Below are 23,202 nucleotides of genomic sequence, written 5' to 3'. Positions count from 1 at the left end.
CCACCTTAAAAAACTATCCAATCTCCTGGTTTCCCACCTCCGGAAAGGCAACTCACTCACCCTTCACAACCTTTCCAGCAAACCTCAACCTCCTCTCATTGCACACAAACCCAGTCTCTCCCATCTACTCAATCTCCCACTTCTAGCTCCACTCCCTCCAAAACCTCAAAATTCCAATCAACACAATCTGGAACCACAACACCCCAATTCAGTAGTTAACCTTTCCTCCAAACCTCTCTCCCAATCCGAAACCTCTGTCCTATCCAAAGGCCTCACCTTCAGCCCCACTCCCAGATTTAACCAAACAGCCCTCGTCAAAGATTTACTGTCCTTCACCCGTACCCTCTGCTGGAAATATCACTTTGCCACGAAGAAAAATGATCCTAATCCTAGTCCTAATGATCCAACTCCCCAAGACACTATCCAAATTGAACCATGTCTGGAACAGTTCCGTCCTCCGTCACAGCGGGACCCACCTCCTCTTCCTCAAAATCACCCTCTCCTAACCTTCCAGGAATTTCTGACTTCCAGCCTTGCCTCTCAATCCTTCTTAAAAAACCTTAATCCTACTCCCAACATCACCACTGCTGAAGCCCAGGCTATCCATGATCTGAAGGCTGACCAATCCATCGTCATTCTTCCGGCGGACAAGGGTTCCACGACCATGGTACTTGATCGTCGGGAGTATGTGGCTGGGGGACTGCGTCAGCTTTCAGACAACACTACTTACAAAGTTTGCCAAGGTAATCCCATTCCTGATGTCCAGGCGGAGCTTCAAGGAATCCTCAGAACCTTGGGCCCCCTACAAAACCTTTCACCTGACTCCATCAACCTCCTGACCCCACCAACACCCCGCACCCCTGCCTTCTACCTTCTTCCCAAAATTCACAAACCCAATCATCCCGGCTGTCCCATTGTAGCTGGTTACCCAGCCCCCACAGAACGCATCTCTGCCTACGTAGATCAACACCTTCAACCCATTACATGCAGTCTCCCATCCTTCATCAAAGACACCAACCACTTTCTCGAACGCCTGGAATCCCTACCCAGTCTGTTACCCCCGGAAACCATCCTGGAAACCATTGATGCCACTTCCTTATACACAAATATTCCGCATGTCCAGGGCTTCGCTGCGATGGAGCACTTCCTTTCACGCCGATCACCTGCCGCCCTACCTAAAACCTCTTTCCTCATTACCTTAGCCAGCTTCATCCTGACCCACAACTTCTTCACTTTTGAAGGCCAGACATACCAACAATTAAAGGGAACAGCCATGGGTACCAGGATGGCCCCCTCGTACGCCAACCTATTCATGGGTCGCTTAGAGGAAGCCTTCTTGGTTACCCAGGCCTGCCAACCCAAAGTTTGGTACAGATTTATTGATGACATTTTCATGATCTGGACTCACAGTGAAGAAGAACTCCAGAATTTCCTCTCCAACCTCAACTCCTTTGGTTCCATCAGATTCACCTGGTCCTACTCTAAATCCCATGCCACTTTCCTTGACGTTGACCTCCACCTGTGCAATGGCCAGCTTCACACGTCCGTCCACATCAAACCCACCAACAAGCAACAGTACCTCCATTATGACAGCTGCCACCCATTCCACATCAAACGGTCCCTTCCCTACAGCCTAGGTCTTCGTGGCAAACGAATCTGCTCCAGTCCGGAATCCTTGAACCATTACACCAACAACCTGAAAACAGCTTTTGCATCCCGTAACTACCCTCCCGACCTGGTACAGAAGCAAATAACCAGAGCCACTTCTTCATCTCCTCAAACCCGGAACCTTCCACAGAAGAACCCCAAAAGTGCCCCACTTGTGACAGGATACTTTCCGGGACTGGATCAGATTCTGAATGTGGCTCTCCAGCAGGGATACGACTTCCTCAAATCCTGCCCTGAAATGAGATCCATCCTTCATGAAATCCTCCCCACTCCACCAAGAGTGTCTTTCTGCCGTCCACCTAACCTTCGTAACCTCTTAGTTCATCCTTATGAAATCCCCAAACCACCTTCCCTACCCTCTGGCTCCTACCCCTGTAACCGCCCCCGGTGTAAAACCTGTCCCATGCACCCTCCCACCACCACCTATTCCAGTCCTGTAACCCGGAAGGTGTACACGATCAAAGGCAGAGCCACGTGTGAAAGCACCCACGTGATTTACCAACTGACCTGCCTACACTGTGAAGCGTTCTATGTGGGAATGACCAGCAACAAACTGTCCATTCGCATGAATGGACACAGGCAGACAGTGTTTGTTGGTAATGAGGATCACCCTGTGGCTAAACATGCCTTGGTGCACGGCCAGCACATCTTGGCACAGTGTTACACCGTCCGGGTTATCTGGATACTTCCCACTAACACCAACCTGTCAGAACTCCGGAGATGGGAACTTGCCCTTCAGCATATCCTCTCTTCTCGCTATCCGCCAGGCCTCAATCTCCGCTAATTTCTAATTTCAATTTGCCACCGCTCATACCTCACCTGTCTTTCAACATCATCTTTGCCTCTGTTCTTCTGCCCCGACTGACATCTCTGCCCAAACTCTTTGCCTTTACAAATGTCTGCTTGTGTCTGTGTATATGCGGATGGATATGTGTGTGTGTGCGAGTGTATACCTGTCCTTTTTTCCCCCTAAGGTAAGTCTTTCCGCTCCCGGGATTGGAGTGACTCCTTGCCCTCTCCCTTGGAACCCATATCCTTTTGTCTTTCCCTCTCCTTCCCTCTTTCCTGACGGGGCGGCCGTTGGTTGCGAAGGCTGGAATTTTGTGTGTGTGTTTGTGTTTGTTTGTGTGTCTGTCGGCTTGCCGGCGCTTTTGTTTGGTGGGTCTCATCATCTTTCTTGTTAAATATATTTTTCCCACGTGGAATGTTTCCCTCTATTATATATATATATATATATATATATATATATATATATATATATATATTTTTTTTTTTTTTTTTTTCGGGGAGAGGGTGGGGAGTCGTTCCGGTCCCGGGAATACTTACCCCCCAAGGTAAGTCTTTCCGCTCCCGGGACTGGAATGACTCCTTACCCTCTCCCTTAAAACCCACATCCTTTCGTCTTTCCCTCTCCTTCCCTTTTTCCTGATGAGGCAACAGTTTGTTGCGAAAGCTTGAATTTTGTGTGTATGTTTGTGTTTGTTTGTGTGTCTATCGACCTGCCAGCACTTTTGTTTGGTAAGTCTCATCATCTTTCTTGTTAAATATATATATATATATATATATATATATATATATATATATATATATATATATATATATATATATATATATATATATACCAAACAAAAGCGCTGGCAGGTCGATAGACACACAAACAAACACAAACATACACACAAAATTCAAGCTTTCACAACCAACAGTTGCCTCATCAGGAAAGAGGGAAGGAGAGGGAAAGACGAAAGGATTTGGGTTTTAAGGGAGAGGGTAAGGAGTCATTCCAATCCCGGGAGCGGAAAGACTTACCTTAGGGGGAAAAAAGGACAGGTATACACCGCGCACACACACACATATCCATCCGCATATACACAGACACAAGCAGACATTTGTCTGCCAGTCAAGAACAAAAAAGTAGTAATGTTATTAAAATCTGCATAATATATATATATATATATATATATATATATATATATATATATATATATATTTAAAAAGAAAGATGATGAGACTTACCAAACAAAAGCGCTGGCAGGTCGATAGACACACAAACAAACACAAACATACACACAAAATCTAGCTTTCGCAACCAACGGTTGCCTCGTCAGGAAAGAGGGAAGGAGAAGGAAAGACAAAAGGATATGGGTTTTAAGGGAGAGGGTAAGGAGTCATTCCAATCCCGGGAGCGGAAAGACTTTGCCTTTACAAATGTCTGCTTGTGTCTGTGTATGTGTGGATGGATATGTGTGTGTGTGCAAGTGTATACCTGTCCTTTTTTCCCCCTAAGGTAAGTCTTTCCGCTCCCGGGATTGGAATGACTCCTTACCCTCTCCCTTAAAACCCAAATCCTTTCGTCTTTCCCTCTCCTTCCCTCTTTCCTGATGAGGCAACTGTTGGTTGTGAAAGCTTGAATTTTGTGTGTATGTTTGTGTTTGTTTGTGTGTCTATCGACCTGCCAGCACTTTTGTTTGGTAAGTCTCATCATCTTTCTTGTTAAAAAAAAAAAATATATATATATATATATATATATATATATATATATATATATATATATATATATATATATATATATACCAAACAAAAGCGCTGGCAGGTCGGTAGACACACAAACAAACACAAACATACACACAAAATTCAAGCTTTCACAACCAACAGTTGCCTCATCAGGAAAGAGGGAAGGAGAGAGAAAGACGAAAGGATTTGGGTTTTAAGGGAGAGGGTAAGGAGTCATTCCAATCCCGGGAGCGGAAAGACTTACCTTAGGGGGAAAAAAGGACAGGTATACACCGCGCACACACACACATATCCATCCGCATATACACAGACACAAGCAGACATTTGTCTGCCAGTCAAGAACAAAAAAGTAGTAATGTTATTAAAATCTGCATAATATATATATATATATATATATATATATATATATATATATATATATATATATATATATATATATATTTAAAAAGAAAGATGATGAGACTTACCAAACAAAAGCGCTGGCAGGTCGATAGACACACAAACAAACACAAACATACACACAAAATCTAGCTTTCGCAACCAACGGTTGCCTCGTCAGGAAAGAGGGAAGAAGAAGGAAAGACAAAAGGATATGGGTTTTAAGGGAGAGGGTAAGGAGTCATTCCAATCCCGGGAGCGGAAAGACTTTGCCTTTACAAATGTCTGCTTGTGTCTGTGTATGTGTGGATGGATATGTGTGTGTGTGCAAGTGTATACCTGTCCTTTTTTCCCCCTAAGGTAAGTCTTTCCGCTCCCGGGATTGGAATGACTCCTTACCCTCTCCCTTAAAACCCAAATCCTTTCGTCTTTCCCTCTCCTTCCCTCTTTCCTGATGAGGCAACTGTTGGTTGTGAAAGCTTGAATTTTGTGTGTATGTTTGTGTTTGTTTGTGTGTCTATCGACCTGCCAGCGCTTTCACTTGGTAAGTCACATCATCTTTGTTTATATATATATATATATATATATATATATATATATATATATAACATTACTACTTTTTTGTTCTTGACTGGCAATAATTTTATTGGAATCATCAGTCTTTTTTTAAATATATAATTTAATTTTAGATGTGCTCAGGACCTCATCACGTTAGTGTGCTGCTTGCAAGCACCGCAGTTTACTTAGTAACATGGGGTTTTCTGGAAGTGGTGACATAGCTGGCCATGACTCAGCAGCCTCAAGCTTTTTTATGGCATGCAGTACATCTCACATACCTTATATAGCCATCTTGCTGCAACTCCCCCATTTATATGTCACTCAACTCAATCTCTGCTCTTCCTGATAGATTTATACATGTAAAATCTATAGCTTGTTGAGTTATATGTTCATCTGTAAAGGTGGCCACATATAGAACACTAATGTGATCCATTCTCAAGTACTGCTCGAGTGTTTGGGATCCTAACCAGGTTGAATTAAAGGAAGACATAAAAGCGATTCAAAGATGTGCTGCTAGACTTGTTATCACTAGGCTCGATCAGTATGTGAAAACTACAGAAATGCTGTGCGAACTCGAATGGGAATCTCTGGACGGAAGACACCATTCGTTTCATGAAACAGTACTGAGAAAACTTAGAGATCTGGCATTTCTCTGCTAATTGCAGAACAGTTCTACTGCTGCCAATGTGCACTTCATATAAGGACCACAAAAACGGGACAAGGAAAATTAGGACTTGTACAGAGACATATAGACAGTCATTCTCCTGTCACTGTATTTCCGAATGTAACAGGAACGAAATTACTAGTAGTGTACTTGTAGAGTATGTATGTACATGTGGATCAACACTGGACATTAACCCTGAGACAATAAATGCTTGTTTGCTATGTAATTGTAGTTCTTTCAGATCTGATTTAAAAAATTTCCTTTCGTAGTATGGAGGCCTATAATACATTAGTTTAAAACAAACCATCTATAACCCCTTGGAGAAGCTGGTATTGACTTGACAATTATTAATAAAAAAATAAAGAAATAAAATGTGTGTGTTTTACAGTATTGTCTGGACCATGAACATTTGAATTGAAGTCCAAAAAAGCAACAGCTCATAGCCTGCAAATACCATTTACAGAATCATGTTAAAGGGGAAATCACAAACAATTCTCAAGCAAACGTAATTCAACTGAGATGGTTTTCTGCTGCCAGACTTCTGTACTTCATAAAAAATTTAGGAACTTAAATGGATTTGAACAGCATATTCAGTACAAAATTAATAGCATGGTTTGTAAGCCACTTTCCAGGCTGTGGCTAAGCCATGTCTCCACAGTATCCTTTCTTTCAGGAGTGCTAGTTCTGCAAGGTTCGCAGGAGAGCTTCTGTAAAGTTTGGAAGGTAGGAGATGAGATACTGGCAGAAGTAAAGCTGTGAGTACCGGGTGTGAGTCGTGCTTCGGTAGCTCAGATGGTAGAGCACTCGCCCACGGAAGGCAAAGGTCCCGAGTTCAAGTCTCGGTCGGGCACATAGTTTTAATCTGCCAGGAAGTTTCATATCAGCCCACACTCCGCTGCAGAGTGAAAATCTCATTCTGGAAACATCCCCCAGGCTGTGGCTAAGCCATGTCTCCGCAATATCCTTTCTTTCAGGAGTGCTAGTTCTGCAAGGTTCGCAGGAGAGCTTCTGTAAAGTTTGGAAGGTAGGAGACGAGATACTGGCAGAAATAAAGCTGTGAGTACCGGGCGTGAGTCGTGCTTCGGTAGCTCAGATGGTAGAGCACTTGCCCACGGAAGGCAAAGGTCCCGAGTTCGAATCTCGGTCGGGCACACAGTTTTAATCTGCCAGGAAGTTTCATATCAGCCCACACTCTGCTGCAGAGTGAAAATCTCATTCTGGAAACATCCCCCAGGCTGTGGCTAAGCCATGTCTCCGCAATATCCTTTCTTTCAGCAGTGCTAGTTCTGCAAGGTTCGCAGGAGAGCTTCTGTAAAGTTTGGAAGGTAGGAGACGAGATACTGGCAGAAGTAAAGCTGTGAGTACCGGGCGTGAGTTGTGCTTTGGTAGCTCAGACGGTAGAGCACTTGCCCGCGAAAGGCAAAGGTCCTGAGTTCGAGTCTCGGTCGGGCACACAGTTTTATTCTGCCAGGAAGTTTCATATCAGCGCACACTCCGCTGCAGAGTGAAAATCTCATTCTGGAAACATCCCCCAGGCTGTGGCTAAGCCATGTCTCCGCAATATCCTTTCTTTCAGCAGTGCGAGTTCTGCAAGGTTCGTAGGAGAGCTTGTGTAAAGTTTGGAAGGTAGGAGACGAGATACTGGCAGAAGTAAAGCTGTGAGTACTGGGCGTGAGTCGTGCTTTGGTAGCTGAGATGGTAGAGCACTTGCCCCTGAAGGCCAAGGTCCTGAGTTCGAGTCTTGGTCGGGCACACAGTTTTAATCTGCCAGGAAGTTTCATATTGGCACACACTCCGCTGCAGAGTGTAAATCTCATTCTGGTTATTGAAGATGATTACCAGTTTTTTTATAACATTATTCCAGATGCTGCTTGCCCATCCAGTGACAGTTTGTTATTAATAATAATTTGATATCTGCTTTATAAGCATGTTTTATTTTAGCTGGTTTCTCAGGACTGCCGAAGTATAAGTACCCCTTATTTTCTTTCCAGAAAATCTCTATAGTGCAATATGGTCTACACATATATATATACTTTGTGAGAAGAATTCTTTTGATTGTGGACACTGTCACTCGTGCACAGTACATTTTTATCCCTTCTGAAATTCTTGCGTTTCAGCAATTATTTGAACTTTCTGAACATATGAAAGACATTCGAGGTGAGGTCTGATGAGTAAGGTGGGTGACTGAGACATTAAAATTTCATATTCTGTGTTGTTGATACAGTTGAACAGGAAGTATTGGGAAGAGCATTGTTGATCAAAAGTCCTCATTGTTCACTTCTGATTGCAGGGTGAAGATGATTTTGAAGTAGCTTTGAGTATGAATTACTGGCTACTGTATTAATCCCCTTTCCAAATTACACTCCAAAAATATTCCTTTTTCACCCAATAAAGATAGAGAGAGCATGAGTTGTACAGCTGATAGTTGAATGAAGATCTTTTTTCAAAGAGCTCTGACGCCATTCCTTACTAGATCTTTTCATTTCAGATTGGTTATAGTGCACCCTGGTTTCATCTCCTGTAACAAGTCTGCCCAGAAAGCCATTACCTTTGACCTGGAAATGACACAGAAGCTTCTCACAGGCACTGATGCAACAGTCTCTCAATTCAACAATCACATGCTGTGGCACATATCAAGCAGACACATCATGGGTGCCCTAAAACCACAACAAGACACATCATGGACAATATTGTGTGCTCAAACAACACTTATATCCAAAATAGTGGTTATTTCATTTACAGTAACATGCTTGTTTTCTTTCACAAACTCTTCCACTACAGAAATGTTTTTATTCATTTCTATATGGAATATTTGGCCTGGGTAAAATGGTACAACCCACAGAAGTCAGCCTTTTAAACTCTCTGCATCACTCATACACTTGCTTCAGATACACATGTGAAGCATCATACTTTTGTGTTCATCCTGTGGAACATTTCTGCTGGTTTAACAGCTTCACTACTCTGAAAACTTATCAAGGATCACTTCTCCAATGTGGTGCAAGTCAACAACAGGTCTGCCACCATTGCACTGACACAGTTTCCTTTTTTGTGATGCAACAACAGGCTGGAAACTATTTGTCATTCGTCTAACAAAAGGAAAACTCCTGCAAAAATGATAGTACAAGTTTTAGGAATTTTATTGCTCTTTCAAACTTCTCATTTGAATCCTCCTCCTATATTTGTTGTATTTTCTTCTTATATTTTGGGTCCTCTGTGTCTACAGTTTATGGCCTCACTATAACAACATTTGTTTTAGAAAAAGCTGAGAAGTTGGCAAAGGAAAAAGAAGAAGGGAAGCCAGAAAAGAAGAAGAGAAGATGTGGAAATAGGAAAATTAGAATCCCACCTTCAAGTTCTGCAGGAGAAGCAATTGAGAAAATGCTGCAGGAGAAAAAAATATCATTAAAAATTAATTATGATGTCTTAAAAAGCCTAAATGCAAAAGATGAAGGACAGCCTGAGAAGACGTCTGAATCAACAACAGCTGGCTCAGCCAGCTCATCGCAGCTAGTAAAATCTCTGCCTGCAAGGTAAGTATATAAATCTTCATCCATATTATCTATGTCTTTCTGTAGCAACACTTATGCATTTTCTGAAAGTTACTTTTAAACTATAGAACCTGATCCCACACTTGTAATGAGGTGATCTGTCACCCCTGGTAGAACAGCCTATGCTGCACCCCTCCCCCGGTAAAACTAACATCTGCAATTTTTTCAATGTAGATTAAGCTCATTTTATAATTTTGCCTCGGTCAATAAAAATGAAGTATTAGTGTAAAATAGTACTTAAATGAATAACATTGTCCAGTCACCTGAATAACTGTCTTTACAGTGCAGATTGCTGCGAGATATGCAGGTGCTGACAGGGATGTGGAGCCATGTCAGCTCCAGTGCCGCGGCCAGCTTGCTATGTTTCTTGGTTCAGGACCCATGGTGTGAACAGCCTGTTGAGGTGGTCCCACAGATCATCAATTGGGTTTAAATCTGGAGAGTTTGGTAGCCAGGGAAGTACAGTAAACTCATCCTAGGCTCTTCAAACGATGCACATACACCCTCAAGCTGAGTGACGCGTTACATTGTACTGCTGGTAGATGCCATCATGCCAAGGAAAAACAAAGTGCATGGATATGCTCCCCAAGGATAGATACATATTTTTGTTGATCCATTGCACCTTACAGAATGATGAGATCACCTAGGGAATGCCATGAAAGCTTTCCCCAGACCATAATGCTCTGACAATTATTGTGGGGTGTATGCTTTCAGGCATTTACACCAACAGCCATATGTCTGATGGGACACAAAATGTGATTCACCTGAAAAGACCACCTGTCACCATTCAGTGTACATCCAGTTCTGGTATTGGCTTGCAAAACCCAGCCTTCATTGCTGATGAACAGCAGTCAGCATGGGTACATGAACCAGGCTGCTTCTGTAGAGGCAGATATGCACAAACCTATACTGAACAGCTATTGAGGAGACATTGTTTATAGCCCCTTGGTTCATCTGAGTGGTTAGTTGCTCAACAGTTGCATGTCTGCTTGTCCATACACACCTCCATAGCTGTCATTCACCACTGTCATCTGTGGCCCTTGATGCACCACAGTTGCCTCAATACCTGTTTTGTAATAGAGCCATTTTGCCATGCACGGCCTACTTTAACCATTCCAGCACATGAACAGTTTACAGACTTAGCTGTTTCGGAAATGCTTCCACCCTTGGCCCAAAACCCAGTGATCTTGCCCTTTCGGATGTCAGATAAATCGCTCCATTCCCTCATTATGACAGTGACTGCATTGTTTTTCCCATCCCCTCCAACACACTTTACATACTCTCCACCACTAGTGCTGCCATCTGCTGTCTGTGAGAGGTTATTGGACGTGTATGTCGAAGTTAGTTAGTTAGTTACATGTTCCATTGATCAATAGCACGGAAAAACCGTTATGATGTGGAACATGTCAAATGCACAAGAAATGTGCACAGGAAACAAGGTGTTTTTTGTTTTGTTTTGTTTTTTCACATTATAGCGTTATACCTAAATATTTCTATTATCTATCCCATTCCCTTAAATGGCACAAAATGCATATATTATATCTCCAGATTTATTTACTCATATTCAAGAATTCATCTATGGTATAGAAGGAGATGTCAAGGAGGTATGATTTCAGTTTGTTTTTGAAACTATTGCTGCTGTCTGTCAGACATTTTATGTCATCTGGTAATTTATCAAAAAGTTTTATAGCAGCATGTTTTACCCCTTTCTGTGCCAAAGATAGGTTAAGTAAAGGATAGTGTAGGTCTTTCTTTTTTCTGGTATTGTAATCATGAATGTCGCTGTTGATTTTAAACTGGTCCATGTTGGTGAGAAAAAATTTCATTACTGAGTAAATGTACTGTGAAGCAGTTGTAAGAACTCCTAACCTTTTAAACAGATGCCTACAAGATGTGCGACTATGAACCCCACACACTACTTTCTTTTGAGCAGTGAATACCTTTTGCCTAAGTGTTGAGTTGCCCCAGAATATTATTCTGTATGACATCAGAGAGTGGTAGTATGCAAAGTATGTTAGCTTACTAATTTCTACATCCTCAAAATCGGCAATTATTCTGATTGCAAAAGTTGCTGAACCTAGTAACTTTCCAATTAAGATTCTCATCTATATGTACACCCAGAAAACTTAGTATGCCCTACCCTGGCTACTGACTTCTTTTGATGTGTTATGTTTATTGAAGGAATTATACTTTTGCAGCAGAAAATTGGATGTACTGTGTTTTTTCAAAGTTCAGAGCAAGCCCATTCGCAGAAAACCAATTAATAACTTTTCCAAAGACCTTATTTGTATCATTTTCTATCGGACTCTCTTTTACTGAATTAATAATTGTGCTTGTATCATCAGCAAACATTGTCAGTTCAGCATCTTGTTTCACATAAGAAGGGAGATCATTCACATATATCAAGAACAGGAGGGGACCCACGATCGAACCTTGTAGAGCACCTAATGTAATTTCACCCCAGTTAGATGAAGTGGCAAACTCCTTTGTATCACTTGAAGCCTATAAAGAGACTTTTTGCTTCCTGTTCTGTAGATATGACTTAAACCATTCATATGCTGTTCAATTTATATCATAGTATTGTAATGTCTCTAACATAATGTCACGGTTCACACAATCAAATGCTTTGGATAAGTCACAGAATATTCCTACTGGTGGTTAAGATGGTCTCGTTCTCTTTAACAGTAATACTACCTACCCCAGTGGTTACTTCTCCTGTCTCCCTTCTAACAACATTCCATTTCGATTTGATTTGATAAGCAGTGATAACATTAATGTGACTGGACCCTGTATATTGATATAAAACGTTACACACAAGAAGTTAAATATATCATTGTACTAAATAAATACAAGTTGTATAAACTCCCTAAAAAAACTGAAAGTAAAATAAAATCTGTATCTTACTGTTAATGACAGCTCCTGTACATTAATTCCAAATATTATTTGTTTCTCATAAATTATTAATAGTGCATAAATTACTAATTACAAATAAGAGAAAAAGGCCTATAATGAGGAGCTGAGAAAATATGCATTTCGAAGAATTGTGCTTTTATTAGAATTTTATTTTTCATTTCCTACAGACTTGCTGATTATGTCATTGAAATCGTGTTTAGCAACTGTGTAGTATTCTATTGACAGTGCAGATAAATTTGTTTGACAGTCTGTTTTCACCAATACTAAACCTTAAGTAGTTTTTATTTTCTAAACTATGTTAATAATATGCTGCAATTATTGGCACTGTCGTAAATATTCTCAAAGCAATTTTGATGTTTGGGTAAGCGCATCTGCTAACCAAAACTCTGAAAAAAATCTTCAAAATATCTAAATGGGATGCTGTGTCAGTGCTTTTAGTTAGCTCATTCACATGAAACTTGAAAGCAGCTATTTCACTAACTAGTTCTGTTGTTTCTCTGGCTATATTTGGCACCAAAATCAGCTGCATGTTTTAAAAGAAAAGAGATAGAGCTTTCAGTTAAGGCATTTCCTGACAGGAAATCAAAGTCACGTGGAATTGTGTGATATATGTGAGATTTATTTTCCATTTCATGTAGTATTCTATAAAATACGTTGAATCACTATCTCAAACAGTCTTACTCAGCACAAATTGGCAAAAATTAGAAAATACTTTGGTCAGATAGCACATTTGCTTTAGCAACTGCTTGCCGAATTGTAAGATAATGCAGCATCATTACAAAGTAGCAGCAAGAATTTCACAGTTGTACATGACCAATCTGTGTGAACTGACCTCACTACTATCACATAAAGAATGTCAGTGATAGACATATGTTTGGCACTAGTTTTTTTATTATACTACTTGGAAGAAATGACACTGTGACAACAGCATGTCTTTACAGTTGCTGGCTGAGGGAAAGGCTTCTTTTCATAGGCAGACAACAGGAACATGAAGGGTAGGAGAACTCACCTCTCCTGGTTAATTTTTAAGCCATTTTTATTCCTTGCTTTTTTTTCTGATCAGTTTTTGTGCCTCATTGTGACTCACTCATGGCGGGGCCTTATCTTACCACTCCCTCAATACAGTACTGCCTAGCCCCACAGCTAGTTATCTGATCTAGGCTGTTTCTGTGTTGCATATGTTACAGGAACCAACTATGACAATTTTCTCGAGTGGAGAAAAAAAAAAAAAATGTTGGTAGCTTATATCTAATTACTCTGTTCTTGAGCTGCCAAAAGTGACTATGCTAATTTTTATGCAAGTTATATTCCGAGTCAATCTTGTTTTAATTAATTATTTGATTTCATTAACTCTGTTAGCACCAAGAAAAATTCCAGTGTGGGTGTTTAAATTTTATACCATGTAATTTGGCAATTACAGGGAACTCACGAGTAATAAAACACTCCATACTAAAGTTGTTGAGAAAACAAATGAGCTTCCAGTTGAAGTAATTGAGGATAAAGATGATGATGTGACACCGGTTCCAGGTAGTGCAGAACAATCATCAACTACAGTACAGACAACCGACACAGTTGATGTCCAGGATATTGAAATGGGTATTCACATTATTACTTTTATTGTTCTGATTCACACATTCTTAGAGTAAGATTTGTTCTACAGTATGCCTTCAAATGTTACTTGTCTTTTAATGAAAAATACTTTTTTCTGTCTCTGAAGCCCATTTAAGAAATTTTCAAGATGAATTAGTCTTCTGGCTTGATATTTGAACTTTGGCTTTTGAATACAGGGTGGTCCATTGCTCATGACCGGGCCAAATATCTCACGAAATAAGTGTCAAACGAAAAAACTACAAAGAACAAAACTTGTGTAGCTTGAAGGGGGAAACCAGATGGCGCTATGGTTGGCCCACTAGATGGCGCTGCCATAGGTCAAACGGATATCAACTGTGTTTTTTTTTAAATAGGAACCCCCATTTTTTATTACATATTCATGTAGTATATAAAGAAATATGAATGTTTTAGTTGGACCACTTTTTTCGTTTTGTGATAGATGGTGCTGTAATAGTCACAAACATATGGCTCACAATTTTAGATGAACTGTTGGTAACAGGTAAGTTTTTTAAATTAAAATACAGAAAGTAGGTACGATTGAACATTTTATTTCGGTTGTTCCAATGTGATACATGTACCTTTGTGAACTTATCATTTCTGAGAATGCATGCTGTTACAGCATGATTACCTGTAAACACCACACTAATGCAATAAATGCTCAAAATGATGTCCGTCAACCTCAATGCATTTGGCAATATGTGTAACGACACTCCTCTCAACAGCGATTAGTTCGCCTTCCGTAATGTTCGCACATGCATTGACAATGCGCTGACGCATGTTGTCAGGCGATTTCAGTGGATCACGATAGCAAATATCCTTCAACTTTCCCCACAGAAAGAAATCCGTGGACGTCAGATCCAGTGAACGTTGGGCCATGGTATGGTGCTTCGGCAACCAATCCACCTGTCATGAAATATGCTATTCAATACTGCTTCAACCGCATGTGAGCTATGTGCCGGACATCCGTCATGTTGGAAGTACATTGCCTTTCTGTCATGCAGTAAAACATCTTGTAGTAACAGTGGTAGAACATTACGTAGGAAATCAACATACATTGCACCATTTAGATTGCCATTGATAAAATGGGGGCCAATTATCCTTCCTCCCATAATGCTGCACCATACATTAACCCACTAAGGTTGCTGATGTTCCGCTAAAACACCTACTAGGGCATCATCATTTGTTGCAGGTTGTGGTTGACGTTTCACATGTGGCTGAACACTTCCTGTTTCCTTAAATAAGGTAAATATCTGGCAAACTGTCCGGACACTTGGATGATGTCATCCGGGATACCGAGCAGCATACATAGCACACGCCTGTTGGGCATTTTGATCACAATAGCCATACATCAACACGATATCGACCTTTTCCGCAATTGGTAAACGGTCCATTTTAACACGGGTAATGTATCACAAAGCAAATACCGATCGCACTGGTGGAATGTTACGTGATACCATGTACTTATATGTTTGTGGCTATTACAGCGCCATCTATCACAAAGCGAAAAAAGTGGTTCAACTAAAACATGCATATTTCTTTATATACTACATGAATATGTAATAAGAAATGGGGGTTCCTATTTTAAAAAAACACAGTTGATATCCGTTTGACCTATGGCAACGCCATTTAGCGGGCCAACCATAGCGCCATCTGATTTCCCCCTTCAAGATAGACAAGTTTCGTTCTTTGTAGTTTTTTCGTTTGATGCTTATTTCATGAGATATTTGGCATGGTCACTATCAATTGACCACCCTGTATAAATCATACCCACATTTCTCATTGTGTGCATGGGAATATCATTTAGTATGGCACTGTGTGTCCGTGGCTGTCAGACTATAAATCCTAAGGCTCAGAGTTTGATCTCCAGCTTCTTTCATAGTTGTTTTCATCTTTGGAAATGCTTGTTGGTGGTGAGAAATGTCAAGTTACACTGTGGTTTGAGGTCTGCAGTTGGCTATAGTTCTGCCTCTAACTGGTGAGTAAGCCAGTCAACAAGTTGGAGGAAGGCATTAGACAATTCGGCTACCTTGTGGAAGGCAAAGATTCACTCCTGTCTCACATAGCAGAATTGAAAACACATTTCCAAGTGGGTTGCACAAGATTGAATAGTTTTTTGAATTGCTTGTTGCAAGCACAAGGCAAAACATTATGCAAACACATTGTGTTCACCAAACAACACACAAGCCAAAAACAGTGCCATTTTTATATAAGATCAAGAGTTCCAACAACAACTATTAAATAGCTATTTGAGCTTTAAAAAATATTTTTCTCTCCTGCCATATTTTACTGTTTCTGTAAAATAAAGTTCGTTTAGTTTACTTGATTCCAACAAGTTCCATCACATCCTTTGTAATGAAAGGTTTTGGAGAAGATTTCCATGAACATAAGTACAAGTTACACTCAGTTTCATAGTAATCAGAGCAAAATTAAATGAGAAGTAACTTTTTTAGTGTTACTACACAAAAAGAATAAGTGTACAGTGAAGCTTTAGTAACTTTGTGCCATCTTACCTGCTTTGTGTAATGCTGTGATTTCCATTTAACAGTTTATTTGTCTCTTTATGGTGAAATATAAACTGGCAACATTATTTTTCAGATGAAGCGGAAGATTTTGAAGATGAACCTGAGCCTGAACCTGAGAATAGTGAAATATCTTTGGCACAGATGCTCAACCATCATAGAGATGATGATGAATATTATGGAGCTGATGATTATGATGAATACTGAGTGCATGACAGTCTGTGAACCTGTCCTACATGTATGTATTGCAAGTTAGAGATAAATTATCACCATTTTTACTTATTTCTGTTTGAAAAATGACTGAATAATGAAAATTTGGAGGAACTTACTTTCAAAAGTAAACCCTCCTGGCCTCAACTGTTGTTAGTCATTGTCCTTACCGATCTAGCCCCTTCCCTGTTCCCATTTCAGCACTACACAGCCCTCTGTTTCACCATTGCACCCACAGTCCTTTTACTAATCTCCTTTTTCACTACCTCCACCCTCCATCTAACCTCCCAACTGCATCTAGCTGGCCTACTCTCCTCCAAGTCATTTCTGTATGCTCCCACAAGCAGCACTTTACTGTCACCCACCCCTATTGTGCTGTCCCTCCCCCTCCCCGTCCCAACCCCCTCCTTATCCCCACCACCCGATTGCCTCTCTCATCATGTGGGGCTGCTCGCAGTGTGGCCTCAGCAGCCAGAGACTGTGGTCATGTGTGTGTATGTTGTCTATTGCTGACAAAGGCCTTGTTGTCTATTGCTGACGAAGGCCTTGTTGGCTGGAAGCTCACATACTGATAGTCTTTTTGTTGTGTCTATCTGTGACTCACCATCTCTGCTATATGGTGAGTAACAACTATTCTTTTCATAAAATTGTTACATTCCATTCTGGATTTTCCATTGTTTGATTTTCAAAATTAAAGTAAGTCTTTTGGTTTGAAATTATCTTGAGTTTTTAAAATTTCTGTCCAGTGTGTTTAGAACGCAAATTAGTGACATTCCTGGTAACCTGCAGAAACATGGTCTTTCACTGAGGAATTTGAGGGAGGACCCAAAAATAACCGGAATTTCTTTCTAGAAAGCATACACTTTATTGTTTTCAAATACAACCTTAATCTCCTTCGAAGTACTCTCCATTAACATTAATAAACTTGTCCAATGTTCATTCCAGTGTTCGAAGCACCTTTTAAATTCGTCCTCTTTGATACCTGCTAGCACTTTCATGACATTGCGTTTTACGTCTTCCACATCCACAAAACGCTTCCCTCTCAAGTCTCTTTTCATCCTCGGGAATAGGAAGATGTCCAAGGGTGCAAAATCTGGTGAATAGGGCGCATAGGTGAAGGTAGTCACGTTCGTTGAGGCCAAAAACTGGCGAACGCTGAGAGCCGTGTGCGCAGGAGCGTTGTCGTGATGCAGGAACCACACGCCAGAATCCCACAAAGCCGGGCATTTTCGCGACAAACTTCTGCGAAGCCATTTCATAACATCCAAATAGAATTGTTGGTTTACTGTCTGGTTTTCAGGGACAAATTCAGAGTGTACAATCCCTTTGATATCAAAAAAACAGGTCAACATCGTTTTCACATTAGATTTCACTTTTTGAGCTTTTTTTGGTCGAGGTAAGCCAGGTGACTTCCAGTGTGATGACTGTTGTTTTCTTTCCGGATCGTACCCATAGCACCATGACTGTAATGATTTTGTTGAAAAAATGTGGATCATCTTTGAACACGTCCTTCATTTTGAGACAAGCTTGAATGCGACGATCCCTTTGATCTCCGTCAAGAAGCTTCGGCACGAATTTTGCTGCCACTCTTCGCATCGCCAAATCGGTGGTCAAGATGCACTGAATTGAGCTCCAGGACAACCCGGACAAGTTCTTGAATTGGTTGATTGTCCTGTGTCGATCTTCACTGATGAGAACACGGATTTTGTCAATGTTGTCTTCACTTCGAGCAGCTGAAGGTCGACCGGAATGGGGCTGATCTTCAACCACCATTTCTCCCTTTTTAAACTGGGAAAACCATTTGTACACTTGTGTTGCACTAAGAGCATGGTCTTTGTAGGCTGTCTGAATCATTGCAACAGTTTCTGCTGCATTCTTGCAGAGCAAGAAACATAACTTCACTGCCACACGTTTGTAAGAACTAGCCATTTCTTCATGTCACGTTTGCACTGTATGCACACTCAAAGAACTGCCAAAGAAACCACACTTCTCACTGTTTGGTGACGCCGCGTGGCAGAATGACTCAGCAGAGCTCCTACTACAACCCTCTGGCAGCGCAACTTGCTACTACAAGTGCACGATGTGCAGCATTACGATTCCGGTTACTTTTGAGTCCCCCCTCATATGTAACCTTTTTTGTATATAGCATTTTATATTTATAATATACATTGTGCGCGTTTTGTGCTAATTCATTCTTCAGCACCACTGTATTGTAGTTTGAATGTTGTAGAACTATTAATCATATATGATTGTCTGCCTATGAGCAGTGCTGTAGAGTTCACTTTTATTTTGATACTTCTGCCACTTGCAACAACAATCATGGATATAGTCCTTGCTCCATAAGAATCTCTTTCCACATTAAAGTTCTCTGTCACCAATAATACCTGTACTCTGAAAGAATACATTTTCCCCATGAAAAAGTTCTTCACATAGAGCTTAGACATGCATGCTGAAGTAACAGACAGTCTCTGTTCCAGTATGCTAAAAGTGTTCCTCTGAGGGCATTACAGGCAGACACTAGCCTTCCCCATACCCAGAAGCAGATCTCCCATTTTGTATCTCCACATACACCCACTACATAGTATGCAGCTGCTTACCAGCCACGACGGAGTGCCCTCTTTGTCACACAGCAACTCACAACTACTAGTCTACTTTGTCCTAGCTCCTAGAATTTTTTTCACCCTTTCCAAAGTGCTATTACACTGTCCACCTACAAAAGCACCTAAATCATACTGAAACTTAACAACAACCACTGCATGGACCAAACAGACCACCAACATATGGTCTTTTATTGCTGCCTCATATTCCTCACCATATGGATCCTGACCCACAACACCAACTTCTGTGATCTGAACAAGCGGAAACATTGCATGGAAAATAACATTCATTTCCAACCATCTGGACCTCACTCTCTCCAAGTCCCTGCCCTCCACTTCAGTCCAAACCCCCCCCCCCCCCTCCTCTCCCACAGTTAGTTGTCTCCTCCAGCATAGTTCCTCCCAGTCTGGGTCTTTCCTCTTCCTTTTGTATTTTCTCTCTTCACTGTTCCTCCTACGTGCCCAGTGCCCAGATGCCCAATACATCTTGTGTACCCTTCTAAATGTGCCACACAACTTTCCTTAAGTCACTTGTCTTGTTCCTTTGCCTCCCCCACTCTACACATATCCTATTTCTCGCCACTTATCCCAGCCAAGACTGGTCTGTAATAGGAGCCCATAATGACTGTTACACACATTTGGCAAAATAGTTTAATAATACTGTACATGACAGTTCATCCAGAATGGCATTAAACTTTAGGCCTTGCACTGCTATTTTCCAATTAAAAAAGAGCAGATAGTCATTTGGTGCTTTTTTATAGAAATAAATTAATGAAATGTGGCCATGATGGTTTTTGACATGGCATCAGTGTTACACATCCTGTGTGTGATGTGAACCCTGTTATGTTTGATATCAGTAAATTTATTTAATAAAAGTTCTTTCGGTCAGCTTTTTTGATGTTTGCCAAGGTGGACCTGCTATTCAGGGCTATCTAACAGTGCTCCAACAGCCTTCAAAGGACCTTTCTCATATGTGTGAATGGGCACTGAAAGAGAGCATCAGTTGTCTTCTTAGCTACCTGAATGACATAAACAACTGCATTTTAAACCTTTTGTATTCACACTTTTTGTTAACCATCATATTTCACAACACAGTCACAAATACTAAGGGAGCTGACAGATCATCTTAAACATATGTAGCTTGTACAAGATCAAAACAAGAAATATATTATTATATAAGTCAGTTCAACAGTCATTGTGAACTTTTCTCTGTGTCTCCTAAACAGCTTGAAAGCATAATGTGCCTAAACAAGCCTGTATTTGCTGTGACAGTGATGTCAGATGTAGGAGATATAAATATAAAAAAAAACCTTGCATACTTTGCTTACTTTCATTCTATTCTGTCGTACCGGATCACATTCTGGGGTAACTTATCAAACCAAGCAAAAGTTTGTAATGTGCAAAAGCATGTAATAAGTATCATTTGTGGTGTAAATTCAAGAACATTATGTAGAAACCTGTTCAAGGAACTTTGTATTCTAACTACTGCTTCTCAGTTATTTATTCCTTAATTAAATTTGTTGCAAGTAATATGTCTCTATTTCCAACCAGCAGTTCAATACATAATATCAATACTAGGAATAAGAACAATCTATATAAAGACCTAAAATCACTTACCTTGGTCCAAAGAGGAGTCCAATATTCAGGAACACACATCTTCAATAAATTGCCACCAACCATTAAATACTTGGTTTCAGATAACAGTGTTTCATTCTGACAGATTGTTTATGTTATACTTTCTGACATGTTCCACATCCATGAGAATCATTTCATTTTTTGGCTCTATGGAATGAAAACTGACTCTAATCTAATCCACACAGCAGGTGGAGATGCTCAATCGCTGTCTCGGATTGCAGAAGTGATGGGTTCAGGCTGTTCTCTCATCTACACATATCATAATATTTCTCGCAGTGGGATGCCCTGACATTTTTGTCATAACAGAAGTGGGACAAGCCAGCCTAAAAATGCCATATCACACTTCATTGGCCAACTTTCAAAACAGAATTTTCGACCAAAAAGCAGTGAACATGCATTATGTACCAGATTCTCACAGGGGCAGGATGAAATGGAACACACCAGAGTCCCAATATTTCTCATATGAGCTTGACTTTGTTAACTTTCTAGAATTTCCACATACCAATGTTGGTTGACATTTATCTAATAATCTGTGAGATTTTGGAAATAGGGCCATGACATCCTCTGTGTTCACATGCAGTTTTAATCTGTGGTAGTACATGTAATGCATGTATCTATGATTTGTTAACAGGATATAAAGTATAGACTTAATCCTTAACAGGTCCTGTATTTATATCTGTGCTGTGACACAGCATTGAATATTTATGCTCGACAGTGACATAATGCCAAAATTGTAATAAGTGAAAAATGGCATCCTTTAAATATATAGTAGTATTTCTCTCCCATTCTACACTGCTTTGTTATGCATTAGTTGGCTTATCACATTTAATGGTTTTGAAATGTTCCTTTCTAACACCACTCAGGTGGTTTTTTTTTTAGGTACAGTGAGAATTTTTGAAGTTGTTTCTGTAAAGGCACAGTTTAAGTACATTACAGTGACAACACCTTTTCTGCCAATTGTCTTGTTTATCTAAGCAGGCTATATTTTTCTAATGCAAGTATTTCTGCACTGACAAATTATGTGGATACCTGGTTGCAGAGTGTATGAATTGCTAATGATGGCTGAAACATATACGTTGTATTTACCATTCCTGTGAGTGTGCTACTAATGAGATGAAGAGTTTTCTTTCCATTTTTGTGGTGCATTTGCTGAGTAGATGTGCCTCCAAGTCACTTTGTAGTGGAAAGAGGGTTGAAAGGTGGGGAGAAAAAAATCTACAAAAGCTTTGTTTGGCTTAATTTTTAGAATTTTAGGAAAGAGAATTGGCATCTACAGTTGATGAAGCCCAGTATGCAACTTCCTTTGCATCAGTGCTATTATTACACACTAGCAGTATTGCATTTTTACTTTCCATGTATACTTAAGACTACGGGCATAGTCTTCACTATCTTATTAGAAGAGCTCATTCAGTTATAAACCAGCAGTAAATCATTTGAAAATAAATGCTATGAACATTGCATAGAATGAAAATTTATGTAAAAGATAAAAAAATAAGGAAATATGAATATATGGTGTTTTCATTTAAGCTAATTCATAAACAAACTTTTAAAAGGATCAGAAAGAAGTCCATTTACTATGTTGTTAGGGCACTGAGATGCTGTATATACAGCTCTTATGTGACAGAGTTAGCTGCCTCCCCATTCATCAAGTAACTGTTTACTCCTAAAGTGTATTGTTATTTTTTTTAGGTTCATCAAAAGGAGATTGCATGTCATGGATTTAAGGTATTAAAAAGACATATGAAGAAAATAATGTATAAATACGCTCATTCCAAAATATTTTATTTGTATCATTTTTTATTTATTTCATATGCCACATATGAACTGAAATACGAATCATGTTTTGTAATACTTTGATAATTCACTCCACTGTGAAGCAATGGAACAATGAAGAAAAATTATTTTTCAACAACAAATTACAGCTTCTGTTATTTACAACCTTACCTTTCATTAAAATATATACTTTCATTACCAATACATTTATGTCTGCAAATAGGCCCATATTACATTTGCGAACTTCATGACTGTTCAATGGGAACATGATCACAATTGAGCATAGAAGGTACACACGCATCTAAACATTACAGTTTTGAACATGGATGCCTTTCAGCTACCATATACAGGGTTATTACAAATGATTGAAGCGATTTCACAGCTCTACAATAACTTTATTATTTGAGATATTTTCACAATGCTTTGCACACACATACAAAAACTCAAAAAGTTTTTTTAGGCATTCACAAATGTTCGATATGTGCCCCTTTAGTGATTCGGCAGACATCAAGCCGATAATCAAGTTCCTCCCACACTCGGCGCAGCATGTCCCCATCAATGAGTTCGAAAGCATTGTTGATGCGAGCTCGCAGTTCTGGCACGTTTCTTGGTAGAAG

General features: G+C 40.0%; 1 protein-coding gene across 1 annotated transcript in view; it reads left to right on the top strand.

The window, feature by feature from the left end:
* LOC126168897 (transcription factor IIIB 90 kDa subunit) overlaps positions 1-22,726 on the top strand; it is a 372,622-nt gene extending 349,896 nt beyond the window's left edge. Inside the window, exons 11-14 of the mRNA XM_049920596.1 lie at positions 9,036-9,309; positions 13,661-13,836; positions 16,447-16,608; positions 22,502-22,726. Of these exons, the coding sequence (XP_049776553.1) occupies positions 9,036-9,309; positions 13,661-13,836; positions 16,447-16,577 (581 nt within the window). The 3' untranslated portion in view covers positions 16,578-16,608; positions 22,502-22,726. The remainder of the gene's footprint in view (positions 1-9,035; positions 9,310-13,660; positions 13,837-16,446; positions 16,609-22,501) is intronic.
* Positions 22,727-23,202: the final 476 nt, after the last annotated feature.

Source organism: Schistocerca cancellata, chromosome 1, assembly GCF_023864275.1.
Source record: "Schistocerca cancellata isolate TAMUIC-IGC-003103 chromosome 1, iqSchCanc2.1, whole genome shotgun sequence".
In the NCBI taxonomy this organism is placed as follows: domain Eukaryota; kingdom Metazoa; phylum Arthropoda; class Insecta; order Orthoptera; family Acrididae; genus Schistocerca; species Schistocerca cancellata.
Note: the sequence above shows the minus strand (reverse complement) of the source record. Positions and strands in the feature narration are given on the sequence as shown.